This window comes from Littorina saxatilis, linkage group LG3, assembly GCF_037325665.1.
Source record: "Littorina saxatilis isolate snail1 linkage group LG3, US_GU_Lsax_2.0, whole genome shotgun sequence".
Taxonomy (NCBI): Eukaryota; Metazoa; Mollusca; class Gastropoda; order Littorinimorpha; family Littorinidae; genus Littorina; species Littorina saxatilis.
In genome coordinates, this window is record NC_090247.1 from 44,009,445 (window position 1) to 44,034,082 (window position 24,638).

Genomic DNA, 24,638 nt, shown 5'->3' on the forward strand with positions numbered 1-24,638 from the left:
AGAACTGGGGAAAGTTAGACAATGTCCTGTGTTTCTTGGGTGGATGAAAGACAAGAGCGAAGAATCTAAGGATTGAGAAAAAAAAGGTTTCACCAAAAAACAATAGGAGGCATATTTTTGTTCTGAGCAACCAATGCAAAACCTAATGCTGCCATTCAGATTCTTAAACTAATGCCCGAAAAGTGCCTGAACAAAGGGCCTCCCCTCAAACTGAAGAAACAATGACTGGCTCTCAGCATGATGTTGTTAAATGACACCATGCAGGCTGGGACACAAGCAAACAAGCAAAAGGGGGAGTAATCCAAATCTTACAATTCTGCAGCTGCTGCTAACTGCAAGACATCTCCACCGTTCATGTAGAAGAGAAAGAAGAGTAGATCTTCGCCGTACCGATTCAACTTGATGGGAGCAAGCTGCATAAAATATATGGTTACACACTTTAAAACAAAGGAACAAAGTTGACATCAAAATTACCACCAAATAAAAGTTGAAAAGAGTTCTTTCTTGATCAATGAATTCTAAGACAAAGCAGCATCTGCCGAGTGGATTTTGGTTGCTTTTATTTCAGGTACCTTATTGCCCTCACTAAATTCACTAAAGTTAACCTTCAGCAACATTTAAATATTCCTCTCTTATTGCCCTCACTAAATTCACTAAAGTTAACCTTCAGCAACATTTAAATATTCCTCTAACAGCTGACGCCAAGGTTATGTTAACCCTTTTAAAAGTTCAATCCTCGCTAATTTGACAAAAGTTGGATTTCAATACACCACATTTAAACCAATATTTAACTAAAAGTAAGAAGGCAACCCCAAAAGCCTCACCTTTTCCCTGATAAAGATATTTGTGAGGTACTCAGCTGGGACGTGAAAATCTGAAAGGAAACCATCAGACCTTGATAATATTGTCACAAACCCACACACATTCCCAAACTATCTATACCCATTTGAGCTTGAAATTCCCTTCATGGAGAAGCTGTTTAGATAGTCAAAATTATAAACCGTCTAAGTCCAGATTAGAATATCTCAAATGCACAGTGTAAAACAATAAGAAGAAAATAACTCTGACACTATTACCTTGATTTAAACGGCTTCATAAAAAAAATTTTAAAAAAAGAAAACCAACACCACCATATCTTGATATCAAAGGCTCTTACGCTAACTGTGTAAAAAATAAAACAAATGGCAGTCTCACCTATGTCTTGCGGTCGACATGGTGCATCAGCCCACGGTGACTGAAAGGTGCTGTATAAATTTCTGAAACAGAAATAATGATTGTCAAGACTCTGATTTACTTCACTGAAAACAAAGAAAGCATAACAAGACATACTCCCCTTTCCCCCACAAGCATTCCCCCCCCCCCCCCTAATGTTAACTAATCTTTAATACTCTTTCTCATACAACTTTCTCATACAACTTTCAGAGGCATTAGAACAGCTTGACCACAGTAAAACTTTATCAGTGATAGTTTGTTTCAAGGGGCAACTCACAGATGTAAGCTTTACCAACAAAACAAGAAGGGCAAATCCCATACGACTCACATGCTTGACCTTGACCTTTACATGACCTTGACCTTCAGGGTCAAGGTCAAATAACTAAACCTAGCAATGACATCATACACTAAGAACTGCTTTACACATTTTTCCTACCAAAATACATGTGACCTTGACCCAAGGTCAAGGTCATCCAAGGTCATGCAACACAAAGCTGTTAATTCAAGACATAGGAAGTACAATGGTGCTTATTGGCTCTTTCTACCATGAGATATGGTCACTTTTAGTGGTTCATTACCTTATTTTGGTCACATTTCATAAGGGTCAAAGTGACCTTGACCTTGATCATATGTGACCAAATGTGTCTCATGATGAAAGCATAACATGTGCCCCACATAATTTTTAAGTTTGAAACAGTTATCTTCCATAGTTCAGGGTCAAGGTCACTTCAAAATATGTATACAATCCAACTTTAAAGGACCCTTGCGACCTTGACCTTGAAGCAAGGTCAACCAAACTGGTGTCCAAAGATAGGGCTTACATTGCCCTGTATAGCATACATAGCTAAGGTTGCCATTCTCGATAACTTCAGAAAAAAATGCGAAAATGTGAAAAATGGTCGTTTTTAAGACAACAATTATGGCCCCTGTGACCTTGAACTTGAAGTGAGGTCAAGTTGCCGCACATGTTTTTTGAGATCTTGTAACCATACACCATCAGGCCACATCAGGTGTTGATAGACTTAATAGTGTCCAAGAAATATCCAACGTTAAAGTTTTCCGGACGGACGGACGACTCGGGTGAGTACATAGACTCACTTTTGCTTCGCATGTGAGTCAAAAAACCAATCTCATCATGAGATAGTGGGCGGGGATGTAGCTCAGTCGGTAGTGCGCTGGATTTGTATCCAGTTGGCCGCTGTCAGCGTGAGTTCGTCCCCACGTTCGGCGAGAGATTTATTTCTCAGAGTCAACTTTGTGTGTAGACTCTCCTCGGTGTCCGAACACCCCCGTGTGTACACGCAAGCACAAGACCAAGTGCGCAACGAAAAAGATCCTGTAATCCATGTCAGAGTTCGGTGGGTTATAGAAACACGAAAATACCCAGCATGCTTCCTCCGAAAGCGGCGTATGGCTGCCTAAATGGCGGGGTAAAAACGGTCATACACGTAAAAGCCGTGGGAGTTTCAGCCCATGAACGAACAAACAAAATCATGATAGTGTAAATGTGACATGCTTACTCAGGTTGGTTGAGGTTGAGGCCGAGTGTGGTGAGGTCGATGCCGGGGGCCAGGGCCACCAAGTTGTGGTCGCTCTCTGCCGCCCGGATGAAGGTCAACAAGCCCACGATGCCGAACTGGTCCGTCACCATTCCCTGGGGGATGTTGGACACTGTGCCTACACGCACCACACAGACACAATCCATTGTTAAATAAACACAATGCACGTATCCACTAGCCAGTTGGGGTATCCAGATATCTAAGACATTGAAACTTACGACTAATGTATACTCACAACTGGAGGCAGGAAATCAATAACTTTTTATGACACAAATTTTTAGCTCTGCACACGTGACATTAGCTTTGCCTCGGCAGCAAAACGTCATTCGGTCAACGTGTTTGAACCAAAACCTCGTATGAAGAAAAGCGTGTGTTTGTGCGCGTGAAAAAAAAAAGATCAACACATATCCAATGCACATACCATCTGAATGCGTCTGTATTCCTCGCTTGGGTGCTGGTCCCCCTGGTAATTTGTCTGCTGCAAACTTTGCACCGTCTCTGTTGCCCATTGGGTCAAACCCAGTCGGCGTACTCGTTGGCTGTCAATAAATAAATGGCAAATATTAAAATCAGCAGACACTTCAGGGGAACCCCCAGACAAACTAAAACCTGAGAAAGTCTCAAATTGTAGGTAAATTTACAGACATTTTCAACACAAAGTTTGAGGAAGTAGAGATTAAACAAGAAGGGCAAAGCCCATACGACTCACATGCTTGACCTTGACCTTTACATGACCTTGACCTTCAGCTAAACCTAGCAATGACATCATACACTAAGAACTGCTTTACACATTTTTCCTACCAAAATACATGTTGACCTTGAAGGTCATCCAAGGTCATGCAACACAAAGCTGTTAATTCAAGACATAGGAAGTACAATGGTGCTTATTGGCTCTTTCTACCATGAGATATGGTCACTTTTAGTGGTTCACTACCTTATTTTGGTCACATTTCATAAGGGTCAAAGTGACCTTGACCTTGATCATATGTGACCAAATGTGTCTCATGATGAAAGCATAACATGTGCCCCACATAATTTTTAAGTTTGAAACAGTTATCTTCGATAGTTCAGGGTCAAGGTCACTTCAAAATATGTATACAATCCAACTTTGAAGAGCTCCTGTGACCTTGACCTTGAAGCAAGGTAAACCAAACTGGTATCAAAAGATGGGGCTTACTTTGCCCTATATATCATATATAGGTGAGGTATTCAATCTCAAAAACTTCAGAGAAAATGGGAAAAATGTGAAAAATAGCTGTTTTTTAGACAACATTTATGGCCCCTGCGACCTTGACCTTGAAGCAAGGTCAAGATGCTATGTATGTTTTTTGGGGCCTTGTCATCATACACCATCTTGCCAAATTTGGTACTGATAGACTGAATAGTGTCCAAGAAATATCCAACGTTAAAGTTTTCCGGACGGCCGGACGGACGGCCGGACGGACGGGGGGGACGGACGGACGGACGACTCGGGTGAGTACATAGACTCACTTTTGCTTCGCATGTGAGTCAAAAAAGGGGGAAGTTTCAAAATGGGGTTACACTCTATATGGAGTTTAAGTAGATGAACAAAGATCAAGAAATGACTCTGCAAGTTTCAAGTCTCAATCTAAATACACTTTTAATCAAAAGTTTATCAAGAGTTTGTCATTGCATTTGCAACCACTTTCAACAAATATAGCACTCTAAAACAGGAAAAGGCATACGTGTTGTAAACTTAGCCGATGTAGATAATATCGGAAATAACTCTGTCAAGTTTTTATGGGCGGCAAAGAGTTGCTTTTTCTTGGAAAAAAATATAGCAAACAAACCCACGTGACATTGTAGGCCAATCAATAGAAAGCAGAGTGTCTCCACACGTGATCGACCACCACGTGTAGAAACACGCCACTCGATAAATATTGGCCTATCATGTTGCATGGGTTTGTTTGCCCCACTTTTTTTCCCCAAGGAAAAGCAATACCAGTCCATAAAAACATGACAGAGCTATTTGGGGAATTCATATTCTACAGGATATATTTCTATTCAAAAGGTCTGATTCAACCCTCAACAGAAAGTCAGCAAGAACAAAATTTCAAGAAGCTACAGATGCAGAAGTGCTTACCGTTTTTGCTGACTGGTCAGATGACTGTGAAGGTGGATCTGAAAACAACCATACCAATGTATTAGGAAACACCAAATTTTAGATGTACAAAGAAAAAATCCTGAACCAACAATAGATTAGAGAAAATTCTCAATCAAAATTAAAGTTCCTTCCTCCACCTTATCACACTGGCTTGTGATCATTTGTAAAATCTATGTGTTCGCTCAAAGATAATGGCTACTGAATAAATGAAAATATGCTTTGTATGAAAAAAAATCTTCAGTAATTAATAAATCAGCTGTGATTTTGAAAGCAAAAGGGGAAACCTATCAATACATAAGGGCCAACTGTCAATGTAGACACTACGATTAATGATAAAACACACAAAACTAGCTCTGGTTAATGTCATCAAGATCCATTTATTTACGCACCTATTAGCCTTTAATTAACAAATATGCAACACACAGGTTCACAATCACAGAAACTCACTTTGCGATCCTGGCAGTGCGGGGAACTCCTCCTGCGTGATGTTGAACTCTGGGGTTGATTCTTGCGGTGGTTTGCTCACCATACCTACTTTAGAAGAATCTTAATCATCAACAAACTTGTTAATTGCATACTGTGGTAACAACACATCACTTTGCAGGGACGGGCACATGGAATTGCTTCCAGAACATTTGTTTGTTTGTTTTGAAGTTGTAATAAATGTCATAAAAAAGCTCACAGACTGGACAGCTTGCACACTCTGTCCACCTGTCTATCTGTATCAAAGATTGTACAGCTGTTCATAACAATAACAGCACTTCACAATTGTTATCCATCAGGTTTTGTTGCAAACTGTTCTGTTACACTCAGCTTGCCCCATTGCAGAGCAAAAATGCTACAATGCCAGGAAGGGATAATTTTATATTTTTGATAATTCGACAAATGCCCACACCAACTTTCAATAATCTGAACACAAGAGGTAGTAATTAAGGGTAAGCTGCATATCAAAGGTAGACACAGTGAACCTTGTTCTGACACTGACAGACAGACGCAAGCAAATAAATACAGAAAGAAAGTAGAAAATGAGAGAAGAAAAGTTAAGGAAGAATAGCAATGCCCAATGACATAACTAATCAATGTAAGCTATCAGGACACTGACAGACAGAGACACATAAAGAGACCTAGAAAGTGAAGGGGAGAGAAAGAGGAAGATAGGACACAAGAGAAAGAGGAAGATGGGACACAAGAGAAAGACACATCTGTCTCCAGAAATCCACGTCACCATTTTCATCTATTATGAGACACAATATAGAAAATATGGTCATGTGAAAGTGTCAGAAGGGCTCAGATGTAATGAGGGGCATATTATTTTTTTGTCGTGTAGTGAATGTATGTTTTTGTGTGCTTGTTTTCTTATGTTGGTGGTGCTGTTGTCGTGTTGTTATACATGTATTTAAAAAAAATTAAAAACATGTTTTTCAACAACAAAAAAGATATGAGACACAATAACATAGTTTGGATAGTCTTAAAAAAAGGCACTTCCCTATTTTTGATGTTTGGTTATCGTTTATTTCTATCTGCTGAGCACAGTATAGTGCATGATACTGATACATGTAACTACAGGGAAAGAGGTGACCTACCATACGTTCTATTGGCAGGCACGGGGTTGGGAGCAACGTTACTCCGTGAGCTCAATGAAGGGAAGTCAGACAAGTCAAGCGTTGGATGGTCAACTGAAATAAAATAAAGATTTAGCATTTGGCTTCAATAGGAAGGTATACAAATGAAATCAAAACCACATGGAAAAAGGAACGTGTTCTCTATTCACTGTGATGCTAGAATCCTTTGAGTGCGTTCGCTCTTGTCGTAACGAACTAGTATCAGGAGACTAGCACCAAATCTGGCTCCTGTATAAACTGTTCATACAGTCAGAACACAAGAAAAAACAAATGCAATAGCAGCAAAGATCTGCAGAACCAAAGATGTCCAAGAAAACATATATTCCTAGCTTTAACTAGCTGGTATAGTCGATTTCACCATTTCAGATTTCAACTAATAAAATACCGGGAATTCTCAGTTGATGTAGAACATAGGACAAACCCAGTTTCAAAGAAGGCAAAATGTGTAACTATTAATCAATCACAGATCAGAAGAGGTAAACAGACAAAGAAATGGACAAAGCAACAAAACCAGCAAGTGAAAAACAGACAGACAGAAAGATGGGAGATAGTGATGGGAGATACTCACATGTACTTGATCTACTTGATCCATAACCACCAAAAGTACTGTAATTCCCCATGGGACCTTGGCTGGGCAAGAAAATGAAAATGTGTTTTGTACATATAAACCGATAAATTGATGTGCAACATTGCTCATTTTTCAGTATCACAGACTACAACAACCAATGAACAACTAAACCTAATAGCATCAGCACCCAAACTGTGTTTGCAGCAGAACGAGTTAAAGCTGCACTGATCTGAGAAAAAGTGAAAAATACGAACTCCATGAAATGCATCTTCACTCACCTGCCAAAGTTTGCTCCAACGTTTGGCCGTTTTTGCAAATTGTTGAGCTGCCCAGACTGATTCTGACTACCCAAGATATTGCGAGGACCTATTGCTGATATACTGCAAGAGAGAAAACCTGAATTTATTCCCCTTCTGCAAGTCCAGTCAAATCTTAACAACAGCAAAGTAAGGGTAGGAAAGAAAACATCCCTAGCAAAGAGTAGCATAGCATCTGTCAAAATCAAAGTTTGTAATTTACTGCACTACTTTCTGTGATACAGACAACACAATGTGCCCACCAATTACACAGGCTTTAAAAAAAACTAACACAAAAAAAGAGATATAAAATATATAACGCCAGGCGAAAAAAAACAAAAAAAACTAGTCGCGTAAGGCGAAATTACTACATTTAGTCAAGCTGTGGAACTCACAGAATCAAACTGAACGCACTGCATTTTTTCACAATGACCGTAGTCCGCCGCTAGTGCAAAAGGCAGTGAAAGTGACGAGCCTGTTTAGCGCGGTAGCGGTTGCGCTGTGCCGCATTAAGCACGCTTTACTGTACCTCCCTTTGTTTTAACTTTCTGAGCGTGTTTTTAATCCAAACATATCATATCTATATGTTTTTGGAATCAGGAACCGACAAGGAATAAGATGAACTTGTTTTTAAAACGATTTCGAAAATTTATTTTTGATCATAATTTTTATATTTTTTTTATTTTCAGAGCTTGTTTTTAATCCGAATATAACATATTTATATGTTTTTGGCATCAGAACATGTTGAAGAATAAAATAAAAGTAATTTTGGATAGTTTTATAAAAAAAATAATTCTAATTACAATTTTCAGATTTTTAATGACCAAAGTCATTAATTAATTTTTAAGCCTCCATGCTGAAATGCAATACCGAAGTCCGACCTTCGTCAAAGATTTCTTGGCCAAAATTTCAATCACTTTGATTGAAAAATGAAGGTGTGACAGTGCCGCCTCAACTTTTACAAAAAGCCGGATATGACATCATCAAAGATATTTATCGAAAAAATGAAAAAAACGTCTGGGGATATCATACCCAGGAACTATCATGTCAAATTTCATAAAGATCGGTCCAGTAGTTTAGTCTGAATTGCTCTACACACACACATGCACAGACACACACACACACAGATACCATGACCCTCATCTCGATTCCCCCTCTATGTTAAAACATTTAGTCAAAACTTGACTAAATGTAAAAAAAAAAAGGTCGCACTCCGACAAGCATTTGCTTTCTGAAACATTGGTTTGAAGGTGGCGAACAGTGAAGTTTATAAAAGCACCTAGTAATGCGAATAAAGAACAAGATAGGACCGTTACCCTGACCTACACTATGAAGACAAAACGCCCAGATTCTTTTTTTCAACACTACTCAATGCTGTCACCTGTTAGGTGAGTGTTGTTGTGGCGGCTGTTGTATGCCCATGGGAGGGAACCCAGGGTTCATGCTGGTCGGTGTGTTGTTCCGGAATTGACCGCTGCCAATCGGCCTCTGCGGGAGTGCCAGACTTGCTGCAGAAATAAATGACCCCCGTAAGTCACTCTACTTACACAGTGATTTGCTAGGCCTTTTTCCAAACAAGTACTACTTAACAAGGATATATATCATGGCTCACACACACACACACACACACACACACACACACACACACACACAAAAACATCCACTCTATCATGCAAAGCAATTGTAACAAACCAGATCATATTGATTACATTAAATTCTTGAGGGGAAAATCTCTCTGCAAAATACTGAACTGACTGCACATTTTGTTCACATTACATGTAATTCTAGATTTCAAACAGCAACATTCCCCTAAATTATCAGTCAAAGTCATCAATATTACATTGCGATTCAAAGCTATCACTAGTACACCTTTCTTATCGACATGACATTCCATTCGCTATCCGCATGCATGTGCATCTCAGTCACATATCTCTCCGTTCCTGTAAACTGCAATCATGGAATTCTACACAAACTTGGTAAGTACTCCTTTTAATGTGTTGAACTGAACCTGTTCTCTCTTCTTCGAAATCCTCCAGGATATATAGCATTTTATAAGAATAGAGGAACATTTCGCAGAAAATCAGGTGGTGTATTAGTTTTATTACGGGAAGTGTTTGCTAATAATATAACTATTTTTGAAGAAAAAAAGCTGTCACATAAGATAAAAGAAGAGATGAAAATATGGTATAGATTTTTGGATGTAGAAATGTGTGAGAATGCGCTATTTTTTAAGTTAGATAAGAAAATACTTGGCCGTGGCACCCTTATCTGTGCTTTATATATTCCCCCAGAAGTATCACCTTACCATAATAAAGATGTTTATGCTGAATTAGAAGAGGTGTATATGCAGTTTGGGGTAGATAATGATTATGTTTGTCTTTTAGGAGACTTAAATTCCCGCACTGATCATCTGAGTGAAATGTTGTATGAAGATGATCAGCATTCAGGTTTTGTTGATGATTTGTTTGACTCTGATGAGGTTGGTACTCTAATAGGTGAGCGGGCCTCACAGGATAATAATACTAATAACCTAGGTTTCAAATTGATTGATTTTTGTAAAATGACTGGCTTAGTTATTGCTAATGGTAGAGTTGGCGATGATACAGGGGTTGGTAAATGCACATGTAAGGATAAGAGCGTTGTTGATTATTGCATTATGTCAAAAGATTTGTTCTCGAAAGTTAAATATTTTTCTGTGATGGAATTTTGTGAAATGTATTCTGACGTACACTGGCCTGTTGTTTTGCATTTATTAAAACATAATGAAGTACGCGCTAACGATTGCCTAGCAGACGATGTGAAAAAACCCAAAAATGAAGATTTGCTGTCTAAAAGTAGAGAAAAGGAAAACAAGTACACAAAACCAAAATGGGATAATAACAATGGGACCAAGTTAGCTTTTGTAGTTAATCTGAATGAGGATGATATTAATACTGTTGAAACTAAATTGCAAAATATGCTAGCTACAAGTGAGGGTACGACAACAGATGACGTTGATAGTGTTAGAAATTAGAAATAAACCACTGTTTACGTATAATGGCAATTTAATCGAAGTAGTGTTTGATGAAATGTACTTGGGCCTTAAGATTAATTATAATAATAAATTTTCAGTCGCACAGAAGAATCTATATGATCGTGCCTCAAGGGCAATGTTTGTTCTTTTGCGCACTTGTAGACAATTGTCACTGCCTGTGGACATACAAGTTGACCTGTTCGATAAAATGATTGCTCCAATTTTACTGTACGGAGGTGAAGTATGGGGTTTTGGTTCCTGTGAACTTGCTACTAAACTTCAATTGCGTTTTTATAAAATTGTTTTCAAACTAAAAAAATCAACTCCAAATGCTATGATATTTGGTGAACTTGGAAGATATCCACTAGATGTTAATTCTTTCTTTCTTTTTTTATTTGGTGTTTAACGTCGTTTTCAACCACGAAGGTTATATCGCGACAGGGAAAGGGGGGGAGATGGAATACAGCCACTTGTTAATTGTTTCTTGTTCACAAAAGCACTAATCAAAAAATTGCTCCAGGGGCTTGCAACGTAGTACAATATATTACCTTACTGGGAGAATGCAAGTTTCCAGTACAAAGGACTTAACATTTCTTACATACTGCTTGACTAAAATCTTTACAAACATTGACTATATTCTATCCAAGAAACACTTAACAAGGGTAAAAGGAGAAACAGAATCCGTTAGTCGCCTCTTACGACATGCTGGGGAGCATCGGGTAAATTCTTCCCCCTAACCCGCGGGGGACTAGATGTTAATATGAAATGTAGAATGCTTTGCTATTGGTATAAACAGATTAGTCCTATTCATAAAAATAAATGTTCAAGTATTGTGTATTGCTTTACTAATAAATTGTTTATCAACAAGATGATTGAATCGGATTATTTATGTTTTATTGAAAAAACCTTGAATGAAATTGGTCTCTCTGGCCTTTGGACTTTTCAAGAAAATGTTCAATACTCAAGCGCATGGTTTAAAAAGAAAGTAAAAAGAAGCTTGTATGACCAGTATATCCATAAATGGTTTACAGAAATTGGAACAAAAAATATGTTTTGGAATTATCGAATGTTTAAAGATATTTTTGCATGTGAAGACTATGTCACACACTTGTCATATCAGCAATGTGTTTCAATGATGAAGTTTAGAACATTAAACAACAATTTGCCTGGACAGAAAGAACGTTATCTTAATATCCCGAGGTCAGAAAGAATTTGCACCAAATGTGTATCACAAGACATAGGTGATGAATTTCATTATTTATTTGTCTGTGATTTTTTCAAAGAAGAAAGAGCTGAGTTGTTACCACCTTACTATTGGAAAAAACCTAATGCACCTAAATTTAAAAAGTTGTTTGCTACTAAGAAAAAGAAATTGCTAAAGAATATTTTGGACTTTATTAATAGAATTTGTAACAGTTTTTCATAAATTAAATTTTTTTCCCCCTCCATCTATTTACTTTATTAGCATATATCATGATTGTATTGATTGTATTTATTGTTCAAAATGCCCCCATGGGTTATGGACTAATAAAACTTGAACTTCCATCCACAAATCAGAAGGGATATAATTAGAAACAACAAATAACAAGAAAAGCAAATGCTTACACATGGCTCGCCTTCGTTACCCCCGCCCCTCCCTGAACCACCTTACCCCATAAAAAGGAAAGAGAGAATGCTTACTGTCCTACAGGATAAATATTTCGCCTCTTAGGACATGATATGGGTTATATGATAATTTGAGTTTTTACGCCCTCACAGCTTTTGGTTTAAACAGGGTTTTTTTATTCAGTTTCATAAATACAAAGCCGTAATTGAAAGTTGTAATTAAGGGAGCACAACAAGATAAACTTATAAATGTGCTCTTAGAAACAAACGAGTAATGTTTTTGATGATACACAAGTGTATGCGTGTTTAGGTGGTATCAGCCATCTGCACTTATGGCAGAATGACCGAGGTCTTTTGCGTGCCATTGTGGTGACACGGGGGTGGAATATGGCTTCTGTCTCTGAGTCTTCACATAAAGTTGACCCATGTCCGTCCCGGCCCGAATTCAAACCTGCGACCTTCCGCTGTGCTGCAGCAGGTCACTCAGAATTGTAGTAACTGTGTAGAAACTGTGTATCAACATGCTGGAATGCAGGCGTTAGATCGACGTTACAGGAAGCGACTGAAGCTAACAGTCTGAGCCGATATATCCGTACCAGGTCAGATAGAGCCATATGAGTGGGTACGGATATATCCCTACCTGGTCAGATAAAGCCATATGAGTGGGTACGGATATATCCGTACCTGGTCAGATAGAGCCATATGAGTGGGTACGGATATATCCGTACCTGGGAGACAATGAGTTAAGACCCCCAAACCCCTGATAAGACATTTTCAAGACCATGTTTTCTAAGATATTCTGTTCATAACCTCTGTAAGTTTACCCCCATTTTAAGACATAATTTTCTCAGGGTTTTGTAGGTGTTAAAAGGAGGATTCCACTACCTATGACCCCCCCCCAAAAAAAAGAAGCTGTTCCAGCTTTATAAAATAATGTTCAAGAGAACTCCTTATGTAACCTTTATCAATCCATTTAGTTATTCAACCCTAAGAATATTGCACATATTCAAACTTGCACCACAGGAGCTTGTATCCAACCGCCGGTCGATCATTATTTACTCCTGCATGCTTACCCTTACTACTACTATTCACTAGTGAATAGTAGTGAATAGTAGTAGTTCGGAGACTGTAGGGATGAAGGAGTAAATAATGATTGACCGGCGCTTTGATACAAGCTCCTGTGACTTGCACAACCCCAAACCTGCTTCCCACCACCATCTCTAACTAGCCAGATGTACTTAACTCATTGTCTCCCAGGTACGGATATATCCGTACCCACTCATTTGGCTCTATCTGACCAGGTACGGATATATCGGCTCAGACTGTTAGCTTCAGTCGCTTCCTGTAACGTCAATCTAGCGCCTGCATTCCAGCGTGTTGATACACAGTTTCTACACAGCTACTACAATTCCGAGTGACCTGCTGCAGCACAGCTGGTATCGGCTAAACAAAAATTGGTCAACATAACATAGGTGGGGTAGAAAGTGTTAACATCCACTAAATTTTCTTGACCAAATTGAGTTTTGGCTAGCCCAGAAAGAATGGGTATACAGTAGAACCCCCTGTTTACGACTTTGGAAAAACCTTGAAAATTAGGTCGTAAAAAGGGGGGGTCTTAAAAGGGGGGTTTGAGTTTTTGGCCGGTCGGTCATGAACTCGGTTGCAGTGTATGAACTGTCATGTTTACACACAAACACACAGTTGCAGTTTACTGTCATATCAAAACACACACACACACACACACACACACACACACACACACACACACACACACACAAACACATTACAGCAGAACAACTTGAACTCAAATTTCAAAGAAAATTTACTCATGGGTAATGCTCGCTCCCCGCTGAGTGAAGCACATTTGACATTGTGGCGCAACCAGTAAAATCCGAATGTCCTAACTCGATAGAAAGCATAACGACTTTTCTCCCGAATCATCTTTCCGCTCATATGAATGATTCGTCGCCTTGCATCGCTAAACTTGACCACGATCGTTGAGGTCTTCGTACAGGCTCCTCTCTTTGCGTACTTTCGCTTCGCTATCCTTCTCACCATCTAGATAACACCGAGTCCTTATTATCCTTGACGACACACAAGATTTTCGTATTCCCGACTCCCAAGGAAGTCGCCGCGGATAGCCACTTCGCTCGATTAGCGATTACTTTATTAGCTCTCTACTCAAGAGTCGGCGCTTTTCTTTTTCTTTCGCGAATCTTCGTTTGTCAACAAGACAGTCGTCGTGACAAGATAGCGTGCAGAAGAAAACCGGATGTATCAGGATCTCGCGCGCGCGCGATTTCGTTTTTATTTATTTCTTCTCGCGATAGTTGGAGGAGCGAGAGCCGCCATGTTGTGTTTTCGTCTGCTCGAAATATGCGCAAAAGTCGTAAATCATCCCAAAAAGCTCGGTCGTAAGTCGCGTTTTGGGTCATTATCCTTGACGATACACAGGATTTGCGTCTTCTCGACTCCTAAGGAAGTCGCCGCGGATTCTATCGTGCGCGAGATTTAGTTTTTTTTTCGTCTCGCGATAGTTCGAGGAGCAAGAGCCGCCATGTATTGTTTTCGTCTGCTCGACTACAAATGCGCGAAAGTCGTAATTCATCCCCAAAAGCTCGGTCGTAAGTCGCGTTTTGGGGTGAGTCGTTCACTGGGGGTTCATTATATAGTAGAATGCATCCGTGGTAGCAAAATCGGTCGTAAAAAGGGGGTGGTCGTAAACAGGGGGGTCGCTAAGGGGGAGTACTACTGTACTCAGACACTTGTGTGACCTCATTTCTGACACTATGACATCTGAACATGATGTCATCACCAATAGTCTAGCCAAGACTGTGACCAAATCAAACAATGACATCATTAAGCTTGATGACCTCAAGACTTATTTTCTTGATAGTTCAGTGGATATTTCAGGGGTGAAAATCTTCTCAAGCAAACATTTTCATGCTGTGACTCTGAAATTTGATAAAAACAAGCCAAATTTGTCTGAGGATTATCAACATAAACAATTGTGTAAAATTTGGAGACTTTTGCTCCCATTGGACATAAATGAGAAAACTCATAAAGTTTTTACAAACATGACCCCGCTGTGACTTCAAAATGTGACGAGGGTCAACCAAACTAGGGTCACGTCGGTAGATTATCAAACCCTTGAAGTGTAAAAAGTTTCAAAGCTCTAGCTTCACAAACATCCCAGATAACCTCAACAAAAAGTTTTTATGAAACGAACATGACCTCGCTGTGACCCTAAAATTTGACGAGGGGCAACCAACTGGGGTCTCTTTGTGAGATCATCAAACCCTTAAAGTGTGCAAAGTTTCAGAGGTCTAGCTTGAAAATCATCCGAGATAACCTCAACGTTAAGTTTTTTGTCCACGGACAGACGGCCGGCCATACAACCGGACACATATCAATCCTAATACTCACCAATTACTCAGGTGAGTCAAAAATTCATGACCACAAACTGTTGGAAATAAAACAGCCATCTCCATCTGAATAGATGAAAGTACATATTGATTATATGAACTTTCCCTTACCTGGTGTGTAAAAACTGCCTGTAGGCCCAAACCCCGATAACTGTGACGGGGACTGAGAAGGCATGATCTGCAAGAAGGGTCACTGCTCTTATACAAGTCCACTCCAGTAAATCTCCTCTGAGAAAACGTTCATGACAGCGAGGGTATGCCAACAACTTTATTTCCGTATCATATTCATCTAAATTCTCAGACATGTATATCAAACAGGTTTACAAAGAACAAACACCAAAATATCACAAGTTTCTGATAGTGATATGAATTGAGGACTGTTTTTCTCTTCCTGATGATTAACACTTGGCAAAGAAAAACTATTTTGTACCATTCAAATGTTTTGTCATATTTCTTTAACACGTGACTGTTCAACGGAAGGTTTTGCTAACAAAGATATGCCAGTAACGAGCAGGAGAAGAAATCAAACATTTCAGTTCCCAAAACATGTTCTCGTCACAAATTGAATCTTGTTGTCTCACTCTAAATGGTTGTTTGTATACTGTGTCAGTGTCTGCTGTGCCTTCTTTGTTGCTGAGAGCACAGAGTGAAATACATTGTACTTACTCCTCCAACAATGTCCTTGTCTGTCCCTCTGAACACATTTGCAGCATTGAACAACTGACTGGTTTCATTGTCTTCATCTTCACCAGGAAATCCCTGCAAAGACATCAGGACATTTTTATCAAGTGATTCCCCCCCCCCCCCCCCCCCCCCCCCCATTGGGTTTAAGATTACATCCAGTAAAACACTGTAATTTAAACATACATGCACACATGTAAAATGAGCTTGAAACGGAAATCGAAAATTTTATTGTAAATTTTCATTAATAAATATACCTACCCGAATCACATGTAGCATTGACACAATCGGAGATGCTAGGTTCTGAAAAGGCTAACCGTCTAAGGGAAGCAACCCCAACCACAAAAAGTGTAAACGTAGCCATGGTAATGACCATACACCCGGGGAGTTACCTCCCATCGTGCATGCCATGTCACTACTGCTACTGAACACGTGGCTCATATCATTCGACCTAAAGAATAAATTCTCCAAATCAAAAGCGGGGTTGGCGGGAGGGAATATACTATGTGATTCGGGTAGGTATATTTATTAAATGAAAATTTACAATAAAATTTTCGATTAAATTACATATTCCTACTCCGAATCACATGTAGCAGATTGCAACAACAAGGCGGTGGGAAAGAAAAATCTAACTCACTCAAAAAACCTTGCCAAAAACCTGGACCGCTGCCAAAGAATCAGGGCGGTCCCAGTGGGAAAGAAAATCTAACCCACTCAAAAGCCCTTGCCAGGGCTGGCCCACTGCCAACAGGCAGTGAGGGAACCAAGGAAAGTCCTGATTGACAGCCGAGAAGTATCTCAGGCAAAGCGAAAGAGACAACCTCAGAGATCCAGAAAGCTGTGCTCAGCACTTCTTCCAATCTCCTAGCCGTAAAAAACAGCACAGGAATAGACCCAAGCCTTGGATTAAAAACCCTGGCGAGCCAAGGGAAAGACAAGCTTCCCCCCCCCCCCCTTTTATTGGAAGGAAATGCTAATGTCCTGAGAAGATCCGTGCGTAAGGTTGTCCCCTCAACTGAGAAGGACGAACCCCCGCGGTGACCTTAAGACAACCATGCCAAAGTCTGCAAACCTTGGGATGTAGTAAAGCCCAAAAGGCTTGTGAGAAAGAAGTCAGCTCAAAATAAGAGTGACCAATCCCCACGAAAGAGCGAGAGAGAGACATCCAAGCACTAAGTACCAGAGTCCACCTCGAAGAGAAAACTCACAAATAGAAGGTCGCCAGTCATCCCCTACCAGTCCCTGCGAACGCAGGGAGAGAGGTAGCACCCGACAGCAGCCACTTACGACTGTGCGTAAGCTACCGGAAGTGAGGACCCACGGTGGTCAAAAACCGATGTGACTGGCAACCATAAACAAAATGGCTAAAAGCCAGAATGTTCCCAAAACAGTCTGCTTGAAGGTAATCGAGAGTGAATCAAAAACCGAAAGCAGAAAACCAAGACTGGTAAACGTAAACCGTGAAGCCAGCCAGCCATAAGACTCCCGAAACCAGAGTTCTCAGGGAAAAAACAGGCAGTTAACTTCCTAGCCAAATCAAGAGCCTACCTGAGTTTGGCCAGAAACCCAGAGCGCGTCTGTCCCTGTCTGAAGACAGAGTCCAACGCGGAGAAAAACGGACAACCGCCCTAGACAAAGTTGCCTTTTGTAGCCGGGCGACTGTAAGGAAACCCGACCCAACGGACGTCATCCGGACTCGCCTCATACTAAGATGAGGAAGAAGAGAGGAAAGGCCCAAGACTGAAGTCACAGGAACCGAACCTTAACTAAACCTCTGCCCGAAGGAGAAGAGTAGCCAAAAACCTGAGAGAGAGGAGGAAAGCCACAAAGAACTACTCCTCAAACATCCATTGTCCAAGACAATGCCCCCTCAGGAAAACCTGAATGTTACCTCCGAGGCCAACTCAAGTGAACCTTAAGTTTGGACGAAACACCAGAACGCGTCTGATCACTAGAGAAAGACAGAGTCCGACTCGATGAAAGACAACAAGGACCAAAGTCCGAACGTTTGTGGCCAAACAGGGGTAACCTGAAGCCAGAGAACCCCACAAGCCACAAGAAACAGGAAGGCAACAACCACCATCGCCGCAACGTGGAATGGCTGTTGCCCGGCCAAGGCTGCCTATTGGCTGCCAGCTTAGCTTAACCAGAGGAATGAGCATGCTTCTGCTAAGCATGTTTCTGAGTATGCTAGCCCTACCTTCCTTCAACCTTTGTAAAGCAGTCAGAGACCTGGTGATCTCTACTCGACTGAGTCTCTACTGCAGGCAAAGTTTAAGCGACTCTCTTTGACTGTTCAGGGAACTGAGAACGCGAAAGAAACGAGTCCCTCCGACACCCGCCGTACGAGCGTAGAGAAGGAAGGGCAGCCTCATCTGCTCCATGCTCACCCTAGCAAGGGCTGGCCAACAGAGTAGAGAAAGGAGGCAAGTTCCAAAGGCTGAATAAGCAAGAAGGAACAAAAGGTGAAGCCCGTGTAGCCGAAGCCAGCCAAGGCTGAGCATGTTCCGGAACTGAACCATAGTAGAAACAGCGGCAGAACCAAAACACTAGAGATACCACCTTCGGGAGGAGATGGCCTAGCCAAAACCTGCAACCCGTGGTACCTACAAAAGGTGACTAAGGAACCGGAAGTAGAAAAAAACATCCTATCTTCACGGAACGGAAGTCCGACATCGACAACAAAGTCAACCAACAAGGAAGCCACCAATGTCGATGCACCCAAGGGAAATCCTGAGCCGAAGCTTGAGCTGCGACGGAAATCCAGAACGTGTTCGATTGCTGACTAAAGACTGAGAACCAGAATAGCTCAGCTACGAACGCAAACCGAAGTCACAGTTGCTGGTGGTAAACTGATGAATGAGATGACCGGAAACCGGAAAACCATCCAACCGGAAAAAGACCTGACTTATCCCCCTACTGACGGTCGTGAATAGGGGAAACGTCCAGGGCCACCCGAACTGACTAGGCAGTAAACGCAACACCCAACAGGTAAAGTGAAGACTGCCCCGGCTGAGGCTAAAAGCCTAAATGCCCGTAGGCCAGCCGCTGTTCCTCACCCACCGACCTCCGAAGGAGTGTCAGGAAGAGGAGAAGTGTATCCGAACAGAGCCGGAAATGCAGCAGACAAAACCGCAAAAAACGGAAGCGAAAGATGCATAGAGTAGACTGAGGCCGGAAGCCCGAACGCCCGTAGGCCAGTCCTCTGTCAACTCCAGTCAAAACCGCAACGTGTACTTGAAATGGAGGACTTATGCTTCCAGTAAAACCGGAAACACCACGCCGACAACGGCTGCCGCACTGGTGAAACACAAATGCCCACGACGGAACAAGAGTGAGACAGACCAGAAGAGGACTGGGGCCGGAACCCGAACGCCCGTAGGCCAGTCCTCGATCAACCCCAGACAAGCCACTACGTGCGCTTGTGATGGAGAACCTATGCTTCCAGACAGGAAGTGTAGGAGGCCGAAGCCCCGCCCGGGAAAACCTTCGACGTGACCTCTGCCGCAGCTTAGAGGACAGCGTTAAGCCTTTTTCCCAATAACCAGCACGTGTGGAATCGCTGACGACAGACTGAATGTCCGACACAACCGGCGAAAAAACCGAAGTCCACGTACTGGTGGAAGGCCGGTGAAACGGCATAACCGGAAAACCGGAAATCCGTCCCCCCCGACGTCGTCCTAACTCATGCCTCGACCAGGCTAAGAGAGAGAAGACGGCAAGTCTGCAGCCGCAGGCACCGGAACGGAAGTCGACGCGACAACCGAAGGTTGAAACGCTGACTACATCGGCCAGAGCTGAGACACCACCTGCCCGAAGGGCTGGCGCTGCTCCTCAGCTACCGACATCCGGGAGGAAGTGGAAGCGAAAGGAGCAGTAAATCCGGGTGGAGCCGGAAAGCACCAGACGAGACCGCGAAAAGCGGAAGCGCCGAATGCGAGGACGGAGGCCGGAAGCCCGAATGCCCTAAAAGGCAACGTCCGGTCAACCCCGGAAACGACCACAGCGGGTGCGTACGTCAGAGGACCTATGCTTCCAGCGAGTGCCGGAAGCGCAGCGCCAGAAACGGCTACCGCCATTGCTCCGCCACACAATGGTCTTCGAGGAAGCCAGGGTGTGACTGAACAGAGGACGAATGCCCGGGGGGCAACGTCCGGTCAACCCCGGAAACGACCACAGCGGGTGCGTACGTCAGAGGACCTATGCTTCCAGCGAGTGCCGGAAGCGCAGCGCCGGAAACGGCTACCGCCACTGCTCCGCCACACAATGGTCTTCGAGGAAACCAGGGTGCGACTGAACAGAGGACGAATGCCCGGGGGGCAACGTCCGGTCAACCCCGGAAACGACCACAGCGGGTGCGCACATCGGGGGACCTGGTCAACCCCGGAAACGACCACAGCGGGTGCGTACATCGGGGGACCTATGCTTCCGGCGAGTGCCGGAAGCGCAGCAGTCGGAAACGGCTAGACAACTCCGGAAACGACCCCAGCGGGTGCGTACGTCGGAGAAGTAGCCGGAACCAACTGCCGCCATTGCTCAGCCACACAATGGTCTTCAGTGAGGCCAGGGTGCGACTGAACAGGGGTTTGCGGGTCGTGAACCCGCCGAAAAGAGCTGTGTCCCAGCAGGGACTGTCTGACGGCCTCACGAGGGCCTGTGGACCAGCTCGACTTACTTGAATCGCCAACCACAGCGGTAGAAGACGAAGAAGCAAACATCCGCCCTAGACAACGTCTCGGCCGGAAGCGTCAAAGAAGCCAACAAGGTGACGTCGCCCACAGACAGCGGGACCAACGGAAGACGCAGGCTTGGAACGCGAAAATATCTTCACAAAGATAAGCAGACACCTGCAACACCTGATCTGCTAACGGCAGAGAAGGCGAGGAGAAGAAACAGGACATACAACAGTATATGACTGCCCCACAAAGTGTTTGTTCGAGGCAGAAAGAGTAACGAACAAAACATAACAAACATGTTAAATCCGAAACCACGACCAGTCCTACGGACTGGTAGATACCTGCTAAAGCCTAGCCAAGTAAACCACTGTCAGCAACGCTGATACACAAAATGGCGGCCAAGCGATAAGTTACTGGACAAAATTTAGAAGTCCAAAACGGACGAAAATTAAGCAATAACAAAAATTCCTGTCAAAGTAATGACGAAATATGAAATGGCTTACCAACTAACAAAGCAGAAGGCAAAAACGCAGGTAAAGTAAGGAGAACCTCACCATAACATAGGCCTAGCCACATAAATAAGCTGTCAGGAAAGCTGAGCAACCGAAAGTGGCGGCCACAAGATAAGTTACTGAAACGCATTTAGGAGTCCAAACGGACAAAAAGTCAGCAACTATAGATAAATTCCTGTCAAACCAAAGACAAGAAGGAACAAGCTTACCAACTAAACAAAGCAGCAAGCAAGTAAGAAGGTAAAATTACGTTTACCTCCAAAATACATAGGCCTAGCCACAAAAATCTGTCAACTCATGCTGACAACAAAAATGGCGGCCAACAGTAGTCACTGAAATATCACAGGTCCAAACACGGACGAAAATCAGCAACTACAACAAATTTCCTGTCAAAATAATGACCAAAATGGAAAGAGCTCACCAACTACGAAGCAGGAGGCAAGATAGACGGTAACGTGGCCGGTGGGTGTCAAAACAACACCAAACAGCGCAGCCACAGGGGAGCCCAAAAATCAACAACCTGCTCCCTCGAAAGCTGTAAGGTCGAATGATATGAGCCACGTGTTCAGTAGCAGTAGTGACATGGCATGCACGATGGGAGGTAACTCCCCGGGTGTATGGTCATTACCATGGCTACGTTTACACTTTTTGTGGTTGGGGTTGCTTCCCTTAGACGGTTAGCCTTTTCAGAACCTAGCATCTCCGATTGTGTCAATGCTACATGTGATTCGGAGTAGGAATATGTAATTTAATTAGGATCTAGAATTAGCACCAAACCCTTGAGTTGCCTAACAGGAACAGGAAGTGACCGTGCAGAACAGACTTTTACCTGTTTTCTGGGTCTTGGAGGAAAGTTCATCATATTCATCGGTGGCGGTGGTTTCCTGCCGATGTTTTGCAAGTCATTTGCAGTTTTTCTCGAGTAACCAAATCTGTCAGCAAAAGAAAATTCATCCAATCATTATTATTAATGTGTGCTGGCCTAAAATGCAATCAGAAAAGCATATCAACTGATGCTAAAGACCTGCTGAATATCTAAATGTCAAACAGGTTTACCTTCAAGTAAAAATCTGTGTAATTCAGAACAAGCACTAAAACTCCTTGCAGTCAGTATCACGTGCTACTTTTACAAAATAAAAGCTAATACATGAATTTTGATAATACCGTGCAGCGCTGTGTCTCCATATCAAAAGAAACCAGTGGTGGTCAATTCTGGGTAATATTTCCATAAATTCATACATAATATTGAAGAAGAACTTCTTGGAAAGGCAAAAGATGTTTCTGACACAGCTTCTTGAAACCGCTATCTTAAGTTCAACATAAGCCAGTTTTAAGACACAAATTACTAATGCGACATGCTGATTTCTGTAAATTAAATACAACACCAAGTACCATGATCATCCCCATTTTCGTTTTAAGTGCAAACAGAACAATATCGCAGCCACTGTTTCACTGGCAATGAATGCACTACATGTACAGTGGAACCCTCCTTATCAGACCAACCAAAATCTGAGAAATTATGGTCTGAAAAGAGAGTAAATCTCAAAATGGTGGGTAATTTACACATGTTATGAACACAAAATCTGAGAAATTATGGTCTGAAAAGAGAGTAAATCTCAAAATGGTGGGTAATTTACACATGTTATGAACACAAAATTTGAGAAATTATGGTCTGAAAAGAGAGTAAATCTCAAAATGGTGGGTAATTTACACATGTTATGAACACAAAATCTGAGAAATTATGGTCTGAAAAGAGAGTAAATCTCAAAATGGTGGGTAATTTACACATGTTATGAACACAAAATCTGAGAAAGCAGGACCAGGGCCAAGTCTTAAAAAGTACTGGGGTACTGGGGTGGGGGGGTGGTCCCTTTAGGGAGAAGTTCTACTGTAACATTATTATTATTATTATTATTATTGTGATCATTTTTATGCGCCTAATCTAGATATAGCCCTAGGCGCTTACATATTAATTTCTGCCGTTTGAAATGGAATTCTCTGGAACATCAGAGCAACAAAACTAGAAAAGGTCTAATTATTTGCTGACAAAGCCTAAAACACGATTTCATTTGACAAATAAAGGCTTTAGGTTTACATTCTGCTCTACCACTTGAACAGAAGTGCAACAATGGAGACAAGTATAATAATGTTGTTGTATGTAGAGCTTGTTTATGTTGTGTTATTTGTGGCCATATTTGTATCCATCCTTACATCAGTTAAAATTAAATGGTCAAGAATTATCAGAATCCTCATTTGTAGCAAAAGAAAATTAACCAAGCCAAATTGTACATCAACAAAACATTATTTGAATCTAAACAAAATGCCCACACACACAAATTATAACCAAATCTGAAAAGACATAAACAACGCCAACAACAGAACATAAAAACACCAACCCAAAGCAGAAAAATAAATGCTAACAGAAATTACACAACCTTTTAATTTTATCTTAGATCTACTTTGAAGTTCTGCTATGGATATCAGTTTGAAGGGGCTACATTTTTCAGAATTGCTAGGCATCCCTACCGTAATGAGTATTTTAAGTTCTGTTATGGAGATCATTTTGAAGGGGCTACATTTTTCAGTATAGCTATAGGCATCCCTAACGTAATAGTAATAAATATCATAAGCAAATTCGCAATGTTATTTTCATTGCAGCATAATTTTCACAAATCAGAAAGGGTTTTCCCTGACAGGCAATGCTGAGCATCTGTACTGATTATGGAAGTAAGGTTTTGTCTCTGAAAAAACTCTCTTTGAAGCACCTTTCATGCATGTGAACTAAACAGACCTTTCGTCTGAGCAGCAATAAAGTACTGTATACAGTATCTGTGAAAACATATGAACTACTGTTGTGAAAGAATGTCTTTCTTCTCTCTAACAGTTAGCCCAAAACACAAGATAAAGGTAACCATACATAGAAAAAAATATTAGTCAAAGACAAAAAACAAGAAGGGACCCAATCCAGCGTTGGCTTTATTGTGTCAGTTTAGCTCTTAAGCCATTTTGAAATAAACTGACTGCATGGGTGCGTATCGCTAGCGCTAGGTGTCATTTGTGCTAGGTGTCATTTGTGCTACATGCCGCTATCGCTACCTTGATTAGTGCTACAAATAATTTGTCTATGAGTCCCTATCATTCATTCATTATCACTACGTGTCGACACAGCACTACATCTTTTAGCGCTACGTGTCAATACCACTACTTACTGACGACTCTCTCTTTCTCATTTTTGGCTCACGTAAGTGTAGCCTATGCGATGCTAACTTTTGTCTGTCTGTGCGTGCGTGCGTGCGTGCGTATGTATGTATGTCTGTGGTAGAAACTTTAACATTTGAAGACGT

General features: G+C 41.7%; 1 protein-coding gene across 10 annotated transcripts in view; it reads right to left on the reverse strand.

Annotated features, from left to right (window-relative positions):
- LOC138962456 (CCR4-NOT transcription complex subunit 2-like) overlaps positions 1-24,638 on the reverse strand; it is a 39,082-nt gene that overhangs the window by 3,255 nt on the left and 11,189 nt on the right. For 8 of the 10 annotated variants that reach the window (XM_070334278.1, XM_070334282.1, XM_070334284.1 and 5 more), the window contains 14 exons: positions 22,124-22,226; positions 16,092-16,184; positions 15,537-15,603; positions 8,764-8,890; positions 7,365-7,466; positions 7,087-7,148; positions 6,480-6,572; positions 5,344-5,442; positions 4,876-4,913; positions 3,193-3,310; positions 2,733-2,889; positions 1,195-1,256; positions 825-874; positions 313-413 (listed from right to left, as the gene is read on the reverse strand). In XM_070334278.1, coding sequence (XP_070190379.1) covers positions 313-413; positions 825-874; positions 1,195-1,256; positions 2,733-2,889; positions 3,193-3,310; positions 4,876-4,913; positions 5,344-5,442; positions 6,480-6,572; positions 7,087-7,148; positions 7,365-7,466; positions 8,764-8,890; positions 15,537-15,603; positions 16,092-16,184; positions 22,124-22,226 — 1,272 coding nt within the window. The remainder of the gene's footprint in view (positions 1-312; positions 414-824; positions 875-1,194; positions 1,257-2,732; positions 2,890-3,192; positions 3,311-4,875; positions 4,914-5,343; positions 5,443-6,479; positions 6,573-7,086; positions 7,149-7,364; positions 7,467-8,763; positions 8,891-15,536; positions 15,604-16,091; positions 16,185-22,123; positions 22,227-24,638) is intronic. The other 2 variants (XM_070334277.1, XM_070334276.1) reach the window with 2 other exon arrangements.